Source organism: Vanacampus margaritifer, chromosome 12, assembly GCF_051991255.1.
Source record: "Vanacampus margaritifer isolate UIUO_Vmar chromosome 12, RoL_Vmar_1.0, whole genome shotgun sequence".
Classification (NCBI taxonomy): Eukaryota; Metazoa; Chordata; class Actinopteri; order Syngnathiformes; family Syngnathidae; genus Vanacampus; species Vanacampus margaritifer.
In genome coordinates, this window is record NC_135443.1 from 9,616,548 (window position 1) to 9,633,131 (window position 16,584).

The 16,584-nt window shown below is 38.3% G+C and overlaps 1 protein-coding gene across 2 annotated transcripts in view; it reads right to left on the bottom strand.

Annotated features, from left to right (window-relative positions):
- The window catches only part of thada (THADA armadillo repeat containing), a 70,146-nt gene continuing 53,562 nt past the window's right edge, over positions 1–16,584 (bottom strand). For both annotated transcript variants that reach the window (XM_077582212.1, XM_077582211.1), the window contains 5 exons: positions 15,003–15,075; positions 13,444–13,594; positions 13,219–13,341; positions 2,408–2,577; positions 1–2,144 (listed from right to left, as the gene is read on the bottom strand). In XM_077582212.1, coding sequence (XP_077438338.1) covers positions 1,815–2,144; positions 2,408–2,577; positions 13,219–13,341; positions 13,444–13,594; positions 15,003–15,075 — 847 coding nt within the window. In that variant the 3' untranslated portion in view covers positions 1–1,814. The remainder of the gene's footprint in view (positions 2,145–2,407; positions 2,578–13,218; positions 13,342–13,443; positions 13,595–15,002; positions 15,076–16,584) is intronic.

Here is a 16,584-nt window from a genome sequence, read left to right on the forward strand (position 1 = left end):
TAACCATTATAGCCTTTTAATTTAGGATCATAATTGCAAAATAGGATCTAAAAATATATCACGTTTATTTTTACATGATTTAATATCCTCTCAAGAGTTGATGAAGAGAGAGAGGGGAAGGAAACAGAAACAGGCAGGGGGGGAAAAAATGACATAAGAGTTTGGAATCTACTACTACCCTAAAAATATGCTCCGAGCTGCTCCGGGACCATTTGCCCCATTTGCCGTCTGCAGCCGAGATAAACAATTTAAAGTGAAGGCCAGACACGGTCAAATTCTTGAGAAATCCCTTGAACGTGTTCTTGTCCGCAGGAATGGCTCCTAATCAGACAGCTCACTTTTTGTGGGAGCAGTTTGAACAGTTCCAAAACATTACGTCAGTTTGACTGTAGCAAGGAACATGGATACCAGGGAGGGGAAGGGTCCATGTGTATATGGCCACCGTGAACACACACGGGCACACAGACAGTAGTCTATTGTGCTGTCCTCTATATTATATAACTAGAGGGAAGGACAAAACAAAGTCCAATTGGAAGGATTAATAAACATGAAAGTAAGGGAAGTCAAAGTGGACTCGCAATGTGCAACTTGACCAAAGCCTGTTAATCAACTATTGAACATGCCTGTTTGAGAAGAGTGTATGGATGATTTAATAATACAATAACGACATTAATCTGAACACGTTAGTGTTTTGTCATTTTGTTGTGGAAATTTCCAGATGTGGTTTGTCCTACATTTTTAACACTAACACATTTAAGTCCCAAAATCAATTCTAAAAAGATTCAATTCCAGAAATCAAAAAACAAGAGTCATAAAAATTTAAATAAAAAAGATATGAGCAGGCGGTAAAAATATGATAAAAACGACTTTCCTGATCACACAAGAACATTTTTGTGTGACAGGTATGGAGGACCAAAACTGCCAAAATTAAAAAATAAATAAATAAATGACTAAAAGTGAAAATAAAAACGGATATAAAAAATATTGTTGAAAATTTAAATTAAAAAAATAATATAAATGGAAATAAAAACAAAAAAAATATATATTCATAAATAAAAAAATAAAAGTAAAAATATAAATATAAAAAAATAGATTCCCAAAATATAAAAATAAATGTCGAAATAAATTGAATTAAATAGCAATCAATCAATAAAAACGTTCACATTTATTTATTTCATGCTGCACATTGCTTTGTCAGGACGAAATGCTATTCAAATGAGGGGGCGGTCCTAAGCATGTCTTGGTTGGACTTCTTTCAGTGGTCGAGTGAGCGGGTTGGCGAACAAGGAAATCTTGCCGGCTTGCATGGAAAGCGCCAGCAAAGGACGACTATCTTATCCACATACTGTAGTCCATTGCTAGAGCTCTCCATGCAAGCCGGCAAGACTTCCTTGTTCGCCAAACCGCTCACTCTAGGCAGTTTGCAACAGCGGAGCCCAACCCAAAACACGATCAGGACAACCCCCTCATTTGAGTAACATTTCAGCCTGAAATAAATAAATGTGAGAGCAGATCGTTTTTATTTATTGACTGATATTTAATTCTATTTATATTTTTATTTATTTCAACATTTATTTTGATATTTATTTTAATTTTTTAAATCTCGTTTTTTATTTTTTTTAAATTTTATTTTCACTTTTATTTATTTATTCATACATATAAATTTTGTTGTTTGTATTTCCATTTATATTTATTTTTTTGTATTACATTTTTGAATGTTTTTTTAAAATTTGAACTTTTAGTCATTTATTTATTCATGTATTTATTTATAATTTTTGCAGTTTTGGTCCTCCATATTTCCCAACTCTACAGTATTACTCAATTTTGCCTCTCAGGGTGTCCAGCACATCCAGAGCCAGAGTGGCCCTCTGCTGCTGCAGTAGCAGTCGGGCGTGCTCCATGGGGCAGGAGAACTGCGGCAGGATCGGGAGGGACTCCAGGGCCTGTTTGGAGCTCAACAGTTTGGCTCGGGCGTTGGAAGCCAGCGCGTCCACTTGGTGAGCCTGCTCGGGACGTCCTAATTGTTCGCTCTGTTTGTAGATAAGGATGAGGGAAACGAGGTGTCTGTGAAGCAGCGTCACCCACTGGACCGGCTCGGCCCACAGGTTAAGGTTGCCCTTTTCAAACAGGAAGTCCTCTTCATCCTATTCAATCAAAACAGCCAAATTGCTCCATTAACACTTTTAGGCAAGAAGCCTCCCGTCGTTTTTAACACATCCAGCACATATGGACAAATAGTCGCACACATTTGTGCCTCGAGTTGCACGTACAAATGTTCAGAATCGGCCAAAAGGCAGAGCAGGGGGCAAAAGTGGCACTAAAATCAGAAGGGGGAAGTTCAATCACTAGTACCTTATTAGGAGTGTGGCAAAAAAGTGGTATGCATTATTTATTTTATTTTTTTTACCAGACTGGAGTCGTCATCTGCACATGCCGCCGCCTCATTGCCTTCTTCCTCTCCCAGCAGCCACTCTGTCAGAGCGAGGACGCCTGCCGGTATCTGCTTCCACAGTTCCAATAGGCGACACAAGAGCCCCACGCCAACGTCCAGGGCTACGGGAGGACACACCGCCGCATCTGTTCAAACCAAATTTCAGGACATGGAAAGATGTCACAATTGGTCGACAAGAATCAGGAAACAAGATTATTTTTGCGCTTATCTGTAACCGTCTCGGAAAGAATTGCGAACGAGTGCATGTGATCGGCTCAAGTTTTTCCACCCTCGCCTAATTTTCAATGCTCCAGTGTTTATTCTCACCGTGACTTTTACCTGCGAATTGATGAGTCTTTGTACTAAGAGTTTCATCTTTAGGAATGACCAGAAGATCTCTGTATTCAAATATTGCACAGGTAAACAGGTTTAGAGAAAAAAAGAGAGGAAGAAAATTAAGCAAAGCACTATCACTTAGTTACATACAGTAAAGGTGTATAAATATTACCCTTTACATTCAATTTTGAGGGCATTATTTAGTAATTAGTTATTTTTCTTTTCCCATTTGGCAGAAAATGCAATATATCAGCCGATTCCTATCCATCCAATCAGATCGGTGTAAAGTCTGTCTAGTATTGGCACAATAGTCTAGTATGGCCAATGCATGTATCGTCCACCCTCTTGTGGCCATGTTACAATCAGGGACTGGAAAATACAAAAATTGCCACTAAAAACATATTAAAATGTTCTATTTTAAATATTGCCATGGTCCCAAAAATCTACTTATACATTTTTAAAAAAAAAAAAATTATGCTAAAGCATACAGAAGTCTTTGATGCAGCCGCCCCTGACCTGAAGAGGACGCTTAAAGTAATGGTAGTTATTACAAAAAACTGCCAGCAGGTGGCAGAAGAGTACAAGAGATCAACGAGGGCCATGTTACAACAAGCTCTTTTTGCCAGTGTTTTCAACAGATTTGTGAAAAATGATGAAACTTAGCTATATTCTAATGCTAACTGCTGCAGAACGGAAACATAGAAATATACTTTTTTTTTCCCTGATGAAAAAAGAGATTCTAATCTTTCTTTTGGTAGGTTCCATGTTTTTATAGAAATAGAACACACTATTCTGTGGACCTGGCAAAATCAGTCAAAATCCAGTTAAAGAGCAGGGAGCGAAGAGGGTTGCTTCAGTGAAAATGGCTGGGAGTGAATGAGTTGATTTCATTCCTATAGATATCATGTCATATTTAGGGGGGTACATTTTATGTAGAAATGGTTGTACTTGTTTTTTGTTTTTGTTTTCCCACCTTGACCATCGTCCCTGTAGCTGACACCCGGATAACGGCACAGACATCAAAAGGTTTGCCAAGTCCAAACACTACCACTATGGGAACCAGAGGAGGGCATGTGTGAAGGGGGGGGACTTTACAGCCCCCCATCAGCACGCATACAGTATAACCCATACAGTGATGGGAACCCATATTGATTTTCCTCTTGAGAAAAGAGGCGTAAAATCTGAGTCTGAAGGGGGAGCGATGCAGTCTCTGAACATTACAAGCCGTTGATTGCACAGTATTAGAGGAGATTTAGCAGTTTAAGAGCTTGGGTGACAAATTCTTTTCTTTACCGAGAAGCCACCGCTTGTCAGGGGCAGCCCAGCCTTGATGTAAAAGTCCACTTACCAACCCTGGCTCCAAACAAAAGGGTCCGAATGGCTGCATGCATTTTTTTAACCCCAACATCTTGTAACGTGATTTCCTTCCTTAAGCTTTGGCGTGAAATACTTTTTTTCTCAAGGAGATTGTCTTTCATGCCATGACCAGCATGAGTGTTGGGTGACTGTAACTTTGCATGTGTGTTTAGGCATATGAGCTGCTTGTTCTGTAGTGTATATTTACCTTGCATTGAAACTTTTTTTTTTTTTTAAGACAATGTTGTGGCAATGGATTTGACTAAGACTTCAGTGTACTGCTGCCATTCAACTACAATGCACTGTGTGTAGTCTACTTGAGAGTTCAGGGGAAAATGTAACTTTGACTCACATAAGTGTCAAATGGCTGAACCAGTCGGTGCCTCTGACAATTAAAAACAACAAAAACAACTTCCTTGGTTTGCTTGTAAGAGATTGACTTATTTAAATCGTTTTTCATCTGTTAGTTAAATTATTAAATCGTTTTTTGGCTTAATTTAATCAAATAAACAAAACCATGCTTTTTTTTAATGAAAGCTAATTACTTTACTATACCCAACGACCTGAACTGTACCTTGGAAACACACATGAATAAAATTGTTAAAATATCCCCTCCCCCCAAAAATAAATAAAATAAAATAAAAATAGTCAGTGAAATAACTAGAAACTGACAAAAGCAAAAAAATAACTACTAAAGACACTTCCCTTTTGTTGTCAGAATTGTCAAAAAAGATCTTAAAAGGGATACTTGACTCGTTGAGCCATTTTCAGCAGCAAAACGTTAATATTTTGTCCAAAATAAATTTGGTAACTTAATTATTTTTCATGTACAGTTAATACCTTTAAACAGTAATTTTTTTCACTTGTTGTCAACTGGAGATGACATCACCTGTGCTGAGGAAACAGATAACAACCAATCATGTCTCAGTTTGCTGACCAAACCCAGGAAACAGGTGCGCCACGATTGGTCGTTACCTACTTCCTCAGCACAGGTCATGCCATCTTCAGTCGACAGCAAGTGGAAAATTTAGTTTTTAAAGTTATTCATTGTACAAGGAAAAATAATGGCGTTATCAAATTCATTCTGGACAAAATATTAACTTTTTACTGCTGAAAATGGCTCAATGAGTCAAGTTTCCCTTTATTAATGGAAGGGTACTAAAAATTTTGTAACTTAAGGACTTCTTTCTGCATTCCGTCCTTCACAGTGTAAGCCTCCATCTGTTTGCATAGTATAACTTACACACCATTGAAAATATTCAGCATATTAAAGTGTATCAAATGACACAAATTGTACTGCTAATAGTGAGGACCCAGACATTGCCCTGAAGTGTGGGTAGCAACAGAAAACAAGAGTAGAGGGAGAGACAGATGGACTCATTCCAACACAGTGGCCGGGTGTCACTAAATGTCAGGTCGTTAGCGAGAATCGTGGTGGTATGTACGCCAGCTAGATCTTGACAGCAATTTTTTCAGCTGCATGCGAATGTTGACTGGGTGGCAGGGACCGCTGGTCAGAGAAATTGCTCTGATTGGCTAGTGAACTTTATAACCTAAACACACATATATGTATATGTAAAAATCAGCGTACGAATACGGTCAAACGGGAGTTATTTTGTCTAGTCTGCTCTCTGTTTGTTACTTTGCATTTTTGTATATACAGATTTTTTTTTTCTGCTTGTGGGTCCGAATACAATTCCTCATGTGATACATGTATGTGACTCCAGCCTTGCTCTCTGTTGTTACTTTGTATATAAGGATTTTCTTTTCCTGCTTGTGGGTCCAAATACTGTTCCTCGTATGATAGTTAACTGTACCCAGCCCTGTTCTCTGTTGTTACTTTGTATTTTTGTATACACATTTTTTTTCTTTTTCTGCTTGTGGGTCCAAAAACTACTCCTAATGTGATACAGTTATCTGAATCCATCCCTGCTCTCTGTTGTTACTTTGTATTTTTGCATATAATGATTTTTCTTTTTCTGCTTGTGGGTCCAAATACTATTCCTCATGTGATACATGTATGTGACTCCAGCCTTGCTCTCTGTTGTTACTATGTATATAAGGATTTTTCTTTTCCTGCTTGTGGGTCCAAATACTGCTCCTCATATGATAGTTAACTGTACCCAGCCCTGGTCTCTGTTGTTACTTTGTATTTTTGTATACAAGTTTTTTCTTTTTCTGTTTGCGGGTCCAAAAACTACTCCTAATGTGATACAGTTATCTGAATCCATCCCTGCTCTCTGTTGTTACTTTGCATATAAGGATTTTTTTCCCCTGCTTGTGGGTCCAAATACTGTTCCTCGTATGATAGTTAACTGTACCCAGCCCTGCTCTCTGTTGTTACTTTGTATTTTTGTATACACATTGTTTTCTTTTTCTGCTTGTGGGTCCAAAAACTACTCCTAATGTGATACAGTTATCTGAATCCATCCCTGCTCTCTGTTGTTACTTTGTATTTTTGCATATAATGATTTTTCTTTTTCTGCTTGTGGGTCCAAATACTATTCCTCATGTGATACATGCATGTGAATCCAGCCTTGCTCTCTGTTTTTACTATGTATATAAGGATTTTTCTTTTCCTGCTTGTGGGTCCAAATACTGCTCCTCATATGATAGTTAACTGTACCCAGCCCTGCTCTCTGTTGTTACTTTGTATTTTTGTATACAAGTTTTTTCTTTTTCTGCTTGCGGGTCCAAAAACTACTCCTAATGTGATACAGTTATCTGAATCCATCCTGGCTCTCTGTTGTTACTTTGTATTTTTGCATAGAATGATTGTTCTTTTTCTGCTTGTGGGTCCAAATACTACTACTCATGTGATACAGTGTTTTAGTGTTTTGGGAGCTCTTTGTGAGCTGGAATTGCTTTAACAACAGTAGAATGTGATACTTTTCTTCAAAAATGCAAAGAAATAAGTCCCACGATTGCTGTATGTAAACATACAGTGGTTTAAAGTGTGGGAGGAGTGTTGGGTAGAGGGAACATTCAAACTGTGCATAATGTTACAATGGCTTAAAATTTTATTGCAATACAGTACAGTGTAGTACAGTGTATTTTTTTCCCGTACAGTTCAGTTTTATTTAACATTTTGCTGCAATACATTTGAACAGCTATTTTCTTCCTATATTTAAGTGCAATGCTATATTCCAACTGCGTAAGACTTTTTAGAAACAAAACTGAACTGCTTGGAGAGCTAAGATTTTTTTTTAAAGGTAATATTTGGTTAAGGTTCCGAGACGAACTGCCCTACATGAATGGAAGCGGCATGCCGGAGATGTCACCAGTATAACAACAACAACAATGGTCTTCACTCTTCACACGAGAAACTTGCTCATCCTCACACAAGCCACTTTGGAGCCGAGAGACCAGGAAGCTTAAGTGTGAGAAGCAAAGAGGTGTGAAACCAAAACACAGTCTTTACAGCTTTGACTTCCTCTGGTTGTTGGTGGCGAACAGTGATGTAGACCAAATGCAACAATCTTGACACCGACAGGAAACATTAGCCAGAGAGGAGTGAAAACCTCCATGACAATAAGTGCTCCTGGTTACAATAATGGTCTGAGCTCACGGCAGCAAATGCAAAAGTCACCTCCAAAAAGAGAGAGGAAAAAAGCCAACAGAAGCCTAAAGATGAAACTCAGGAGGGCAAGGCTCTATGCATTTTTGAAAAGGTTGCATGTACACCCATTCATCTGTTTCCTTCTTCTTATTAACTCTGTGGCGCAGATCCAATCACACTTAAAAGTTTGCTGGTATAATTTTCTTAAGAATGTTTTGGAAGGGATATCATGCCAGGGAAGCCAATGCCAAGAATTTGAATTTGAGTTTCTTTGATTAAGACCCAACAACTGCCCACGAGTTATTTATGCCCTTTTAAAGACACTTTATTATTATTATTTAGACATGCATTGCTTTATTCGGGATTGCCAGAAAATGTTCAACACTGTCACTACACAACATTATGGCCCAAAGTATCATTAGAGGTCAGACAACCACACCATTTACTCACTTGTGAAATTAGTAAACTAAAAATTAAACATCATGTAATATGGTTGTGGTACATACTGTGATAAGACTACACCTATGAAGCACAATTTTAATGACAGCAAAATGTTAAGTAGGACCCAGTGGTGTCCAGTTTATGCATTTCATAAAAGAAACCATGAGGGAGTTAAATTATTCAAAATCTATTTCTGGAAAAGACCTGTGAATACAAGCAGTTATTCTGCATTGCATTTCTTTTAGTGCTGTCAAAGTTAACACATTAATTTATTAATCAATCATCGCATTTGTCATGTATTAATGCAGATTATTTTGACCATAGATTATCCTTTAGTTTGACAGCATATGGCTACGTTAAAGGTAGCACAGGTTGTGTTTGAGCAATAAACATAACTGCATGCATCGTAAGACATTCAGAATATTTGTTCATGTCAAAATATTGGGGTAATTTCCCCCCATTTTTAATTATGCAAGTAATTAACTGATTAGAAAAAGAGGAGGATGAGCACGTGCAGTGGATCAGGAAATGTTGAAGACGCCTCGTAACATTAAACGTCGAAAGAATTAACACATAGCAGGTGCTCTTCAAATTTGGGCTCAGGCAACGACCAATCAGAGCTCACCTGTCCTGAGCTGTGATTGGTTGTAACCCGCGACCTGAGCAACTGTGATGCCATCTTCAGTCGACAGCAAGTGGCAAAATGGCCGCCCCCCTGAGATGGCTAAAAATGGCTTGATTTTGCTAACGCAATGTTAACCAGACTAACATATTTAGACTAGTGGGGCTGCGTAGAACATATTGTCAAAAAAATATTTCGGGGGTTGACTTCCCCTTTAAGACTGAGAGCTGTGGCATGCAAACAGAATTTTTTAAATGTTGTGTTTTGCATGAAATATGGCAACACAGAGACAAGTGTGAAAATGTTGAGTAAATGTCAAGAGTAGCGACTTGTCTATGTGTACTTTATAATTGCTGTTATATTTGTGCTGCTGGTGTAATAGTTGGGTGAGTGTCCGCCTGAAATAGGACAAGGTCTGTTTAATGAGTGTCTTGCTTTAAAAGGCCCTTCGCTATCATTCAGCTGCATCATCTGCTGTTAATGAATTAACTAAGAGAAAGGACATGTGAAAGTCATATGACACAAAATGACTTGTCTTATGTTATTGTTTTAAATGTCTTTGTTTTTATATGTCTTATTTTTACTTTACGTACAGCACGTCGCATGCAAGCTGTACGTAAAGTTGAGTTGTTGCTTTACAGGAAGCAAAGTGGGCTCTATTGGACAACCTGTCTGATAACAATCCACTGGGTCGGAATGGCCTGCTAAATGTGGGCGTGGCGGCAGTTTGTCTTCAAAATAGTGTGTCAAAGATTGCCACACAAATCATACAATCCAGCACAATTATTTATTATTACATCATCATTATTTTTGTGCTTTCATTTGTCATACCATCACAACAATATCTCACTGTTGTTGCCACAAAAACAAATGCAAAAGTATAAAGGGCAAGTTGAGAAGAGGATCTACGATAAACTCCATATTCAGGTTGCCATTTTGTGCTTCCAATCACATTAAATGCCCTCTCATAAGCCAGCGACCACTCCAAACCCCTTTGTGCTATATATACTGTCCATGAAGTGAACCCTTTGTTCCCATCCTACACTGTCATTGCTGGAGGTCCAGTGAGGGTGAGCAGAGTTTGATTTCAGACCCAATTAGTCTTGAGGTATTTGGGCAGTGCTGGGAATAGGTTCAAATTGAAGATTAATAAATCTTCAAGTCATGGACAATAGGCTCCTTTGTGCCTCAAAGCGTTGGGAAAGAATCACTTCAACAAATCTGAGGTCTTCGGTGCACTATTGCACACAAAACAAAAATGTTTTAAATGAAATGTTTCCATTTTTTTTTTTTAATTGGAGGGAAACGTGTGTGAATGTCTTTGTACTCTATATCAAAGGGGTAGAAGCATTGTCTCCTCTGAAACAATAAACACCTCAGACACTTGATGAGAGGTAATAAAACATGCACGCGCACACACATTCACAGTAAACCGCCAGAACATCAGGGGACGGGAAAGACACGCAAACAAACAAGAAAGCCGGCACACACACTCGCAACTAGTAACCAACTTGTATGCAAACACACAAACGGTATATTGGGCTTATTCACTGCACCCAATATTAAGTTAAGAACATTTTTATATACCAAGTCCCAACCCGACACAACCTTCTGAATGGAATATGGTCAAATTAAACAGCTGACTCTCCAGCAACCAGTCAAAGAGCACGCTTACACCAGAATAAAGTTGTAAAAAGTTTTAGCTGCTTTTGAAAAGTTCAGCATCGACCAAAAAAAAAAAAAAAATTCACACATGGTCATTCTGACGCATTAAGACATGATTAACCGATTGCTCTCGATACACATATTGATCCTTAAACTGCCCCACGACTGAGGAATAGGTTAGATAGGTTGCACAAATACAACCTTTGGATAAATTGAATAAGCCAATTTACAACTGAGATGGTGCAATGACAAAAGGGTTCTCTAGTTAAGCAGTAAAATGGCTAGACTCTTATCTCTCATTTGATAACAACTCTTCCTTGAATGACATGCACAGGCTTGAGAATATGATCAGAAGGGGTGGTCAAAATACAGGCATGTTAATAAATAGTGTAGAAATAGAACAGGGCATTGCTTGACTGAGTCACCTCAATATGGTTATTTCCAGTTTTAATTAAAAAAAAAACATGATGACCCTTCAGATAGACTTAACCAGTGTGGGCTATTTTGATTTGTGCTGTTTTAGTGAAATAACCAAGCAAGAATGCAAATTAGTACTTGCATCTTATGCATGATGGAGTCAACCAAGGGCTTGATGGATGTCTTTCTATTTGACGCAACATTACACTGGTCGCATGAGAGAATGAAAATGGGTGTTAGGAGTGTCAGCGCCAACTACACGCACGCACGTAGCCTTATAAATGTCGTTCGGGTGACCACAGTAAGTACAGCCTTACAAACAATGTCTGTAACACTACAGTGGATATAAAAAGTCTACACACTGCTATTCAGATTTTTGTGGAATTAAAAAACACACGAAAGAAGAAAGAACTGGAATAATGCGGTTGCAAAAATTGTGCACACCCTCATAATCTGGGAATGCGGCTTTGTTTAGAATGAACCAATCACATTGAAAAACTCTCATTAAGTGGCAGTCAACTCTTCTGGTAGGCTTTTCCTGGCATTTTGGTAGTCACGTGTGACAGCACTAAATCATGGTTCACAGACAGCTTCCATGGCATCAGGGGGCTCCTCATTGTTCAAAGGTATCAGTCAGGAGGAGGGCCGGAAAGAAAATGCCAGGGTATTAAATAGAACATAGAACACAATGTAGGTCACGGGTGTCCAAACTTTTGACATACAGAAAAATCAAAGGATGTTAGGGCCCCTAAACGCTAAAATCATTTAATCAAGGCATAATGTAATATAGCTAATTTAGCATATTTTATTTTTATTTTTTTAAATAATATTTTTTATTTTTTTTATAACCGCTGGTTACAAGTGATAAAGCCAACATTTTGTATGTAAATATGGCCTATGGTAGAGATTTGGTCGTATACCATCCAATCACGGTCATGCTTGCAGATGATGTCAAACTTGAAACCCTGGTATTTGAACAGGGGTGTGTAGACTTTTTATATGTGTCGCAGCTTTTGTTTAAGACAAAACAACTTCCAACTGACTTGTACACATCTATTTGAGAACGTCTGACAAGTTTAGACTTCAAAAGTGGAGTGACAATTTATATTATTTGTTCCAATTCACGGTTTCTGTGGGTTTTTCATTTTACAGACAGCGCAATGTGATTTATTTTGGGTTTTTGGGTGCTTTCTCATTTACTTGAGGAATGTGACTTTCCTGGCCTGGCCATACATTCAATTAAGATGACCACATTACAGTGTTACATTCTTTTTGTTTGCATCACACGTGTTTGGAATCAGATTTTAACATTTTCATGATCATAAAAGATTGGAGGACAGAACAGCAACTAAATATAGAATACAATGGGAGAATATCTCAGAATATCTCAGACCAACTAATTATGTGCATTTGTTTCTTTCTTTCAAAGAAACTTGCTGTCTTTTTTTTTTTTTTTGAGATTCTATCTAATTTTTAGCTAACAGCATATCTGACATTGTCTGACTCACACACTGCAAGTGAAAAAAGGATGGTCAGAAAGTGTATCCTGGGGGAAAGCAGCGAAAATAAAGGAAAGGCCAAATATCATGAGGATATAAATAATAAGTTAGTAGATATAAATGCACCAAAGAAAAAACAAATGACTGCTTTCAGTCAATTGAAACTACAATTTTAACACTAACTGACCCTGTTCATTTAAAAAAACCCAGACAATATGAATGCAAACAACATTCCTTTCATAAAAAGGAAGCCAGGTGGGGGATATGACTGAACTGAATGCAGCATTATCACCACGTAGAGTAGTGGAGGCAGACACAGTTCTGCCAACGATAGAATTTAACCCCTGTGCATGTAAACTGGGATTTCACAAAGAAGTGTGAAAGGAAAAACTACTTTATGTCAGTAAGCTTGATTCATTTGTGCATAAAAACATAGTCACAGTGGCTGTTTCTGAATGGTATTTTGCAGCTGTCATGGCTCACTTTGTGTGGGTGTGTGTTCGCGTGTGTACTCATCTGGCAGAAAGAAAATCATGAAGTACAACTCTTATAAAAGGGTTATGGTTGTCTTGAGTTTTTATGAGTCACACTTTTACGGTAAGAAGGGCATGACGAAACCCTTCTGTGAACAACAATCTAAGCTGGATTCCAACATTCAAATTTGATAAGGTAGGAGTTGGTGGGAATTCTCAATGTGTGTTTCCAAGCCAAGTCTAGGGGCACAAATGAACTTGTAAAATGATATGTTCACTTCTGCAACAACAAACTAGAGTACCTTTAACACGCTATATTAACCTGGTGTTAAAGTTGTGGCTGTGACACATAAACCCTCTATACAATATAACATTTAAAAACAAGTTTCTCACAAGGTGTAACCACATTGAGTGTGTACCTTCACTAATCACATGAGCTGGCGTATAAGCAATGAAGTCAGAGGCAGAACTGCGAACCTCCTGGTCTTCATCCTGCAACAGCATAAACAGACTCCTCCACAGAGACACTGTGCTGAGCAGACCTGAACACAAACACGGGCACAGGAACACAACAAGAAGTTTTACCACTTTCAGTATCCATCTCAAATGAATATCTTCAAGTTGGTTTATGTTTGAGGACTCACCAAGTGGCAGCTCAGAGCTGGTCAGTAGCGTGCCTGTTGAGTCCACCAACACCTTGGCAACCATCAGCTTTACTTCCACATGCTGCTCCTCGCTGCAGGATGAGCACACTAGTGCCCCCCACTGTGATAAGCAAGTCATTATACTTGCACTCTGCATGACAGGTAGACCAAGAAAATTAAAATGCATATAAAAATTTACTGTCACACATACAGTTGAAAAAAGATGTTGATACCATTCCATTAAAGACAGAAAAATATCACAATAATGTGAAACAATAAACAGAAAATTAACTACTAAAATCTGTGTAGCCTATGATATATTTTTGTAAAAAAACAAAACAACTAACTAATGGAAACAAAAACGATGGATGTATACTATACGTGCATTTTTAACTGGTAAGGATGTTTGTGTTTTTTTCTTCTTTTCCTAAAACGAGATCGAAGACGACGTTTTTTATCCGTTGTCGTGATTGGTCAAAACAAACGTGAACAAGATGACGCATCGTCCAATCAGCTCGAAGTACTGTGCAGAATGTCCCGCCTTTCCCAAGCAAATCACCATGGAGCAGTCCCAGATTGATATTGTAGAGAACTCTCGAGTGAATCACAATTATCAATATGGCTATTGCCATGTTAGTATTTTTGTACAGCCGTGTTATTAATGCACCTTTACTGCTGTGTTACTGGCAAGCACTTTTAACTCATTGACTGCCAGCCATTTTTACTGAAGTAACCTCCTCGCTCTCGGCTGTTTTCCTGCAAGGCCCACAGAATATTGTGTTTAATTGCTATAAAAACTTAGAACCTACCAAATGAAAGATTAGAGTCTCTTCTTTCATCAGGAAAAAATATATATATTTCTATCTGCTTCTGTTTTGCATTAATTAGCATTAGAATATAGCTAAGTTTCATCATTATTCACAAATCTGTTTAAAAGAGTGGGGGAAAGAGCTTTTTGCAATATGGCCCTGGTTGATCTCTTATACTTGACTGCCACCTACTGGCCGTTTACTTGCATTGCTTCAAGCATTCTCTTCAGACTGCATCAAAAGCCTTCTGTATGCTCTAGCATAAAAAAAACAAACCATATAAATACGTCTTTGGGAGTATGGTAATATTTTAAATAGAATGTATTTATAAATTTTGGGGAGCAAATGAGTTAAAAAACAAATTCCAATTAGCCATTTGACGTTGTTGCCTCAAGCGCTGTTTTGTTCTGTTGTTATACTGTGACTGCAGGAGATGCGCTGTATTATTTGTGCACCTTGCGAATGCTGCTCAGATGGTAAGAAATGGGATGCTCTGTGTTCCCAAACAGTCATCCCTGTCCCGAAAATCTACTCTGTGGTAGCGGGAACCTTTATACTGTATATATATATCGATGCGGTAACATTAAAACACCTGCGGCTTACAGTCGGGTGCGGTTTATACATGGAAAAGTCTGAAGGATTCCCCAAATTTAGCTAGTGCGGCTTATAGTCAGGTGCGCCTTATAGTCCGGTAATTACGGTAATAAGTTATTACTCAATGCATTCATTATTTAGGATAATAGATTTTACCTTTGGATATGAGTTTACAACCTGGAATACCAGCTGAGACAGCAGTGTCATGGCTGCACAATACAGCTCCACACTAAAACACACAAACACTTTACAGTCAGTTAACTTCCATTTACATGATCTTGGCTAGCATACATCAAAATTTTGTCCCATATTGTAGATAACGTGTCTGTTTTCTGCCACTCTCCTGAATCCTTCCCTTCAGTATCTTCATTACAGAGGGAATTATTGACTTTTTTTTTTTTTTTCTCTGGGAGATCTCAGTATTGATTGAATTATTGACTTTTAAGGACTTTCACCCTTTTTTGTAATGGATGTTAAAACTAGAGAGATGAAATACTTTCTAGCACATCATGTGAACCTACCATTTAATTCAATTTTGGAAGATTTTTTAAAATGAGCATGTGACTTTATGTGGAAAGACCTCCAATGACATCAACTTGGCAAACAACAAGCCAGTATTAGCTTACCTGGCACAAAAGAAGTGTGCTGGTACTCACCAACATGTTATAAGCACAAAAGCCAGACTCCCATTCAATTTCAGGGAAGATGAGGACAAACAGCAACCCAATCTGGTCCTGCCTTGCCTCTAATCATAACCTTGAGGCCACTAGAAGGGAAAGTGGATCCCGGGTTCTGAGATGGTGGCCAGAAAAAGGCTTTATAGGTCTAATACTCTTTGTAACCTGATCTGTGTTCAGGCCTGTACTTTCATGAAATGGTGAGAAAAGTGCAGCAGTGGTTTGTCAAGGGTGGTGTGAGGTGTGTGTCTGTCAAATGATGTCAAAGGGATTACAGTCCCTGTAGACACACAAATACAAGAATATTTCTTGCTATTTCTGGCTGTAAGAATAGCCTCTCTGACTCAAGAACTTGCAAAAAAAAAAATCATGCCGCAATAAAGCATGTATGATACTATTATCCCTAGCAAGACCATGAGTTGCAAGTTTGCTAGTGGAACCTTAGATTGTTTCGTGAAGCCAATCAATCATCGCTCGGCAAATTAAAGAGGAAGTCAGTATTGCGTTAGTGGAATACGAGTTAAGCAGCAAAATCTGCTTGCTGTCGAGTGAAAATGACATCACAGTTTCTCAGGTCTCAGGTAGAAAACAATCACAGCTCAGCTTCAGAAAACAGGCCAGCTGTGATTGGTTGTTGCGTGAGCCCTGAGCAACTGTGATGTCATCTTCAGTCGACAGCAGGTGGAAAAATGGCCGCCCGCTGAGATGGATAAAAACGTCTGGATTTTGCTGCATAACTCATATTCCACAAATGTAATATTAATTATTAGGTCATGTCTGGTGAGGTCACATATATTATTGTCAAGAAATGTTTAAGGTTGATTTTGCGTTAAATGCCTAATATCGTTCAATCCCGATTTAGACAATTTGAGTGGTGTAAAGTCTACAACAAATACATTGCCGCTCTTGAACCCATTGCACATTACGATGACTGTAGTTGCTGCAATGACTGCACTTTCATAAAACTTTTATTGGCGTGTGCTGGCACCATTTTTGAAGCGGAATCAGTAATTACTTGTAGGTGGAAAAAAAGTCAGCTAGCGCAGATATTCTTCGCCAAT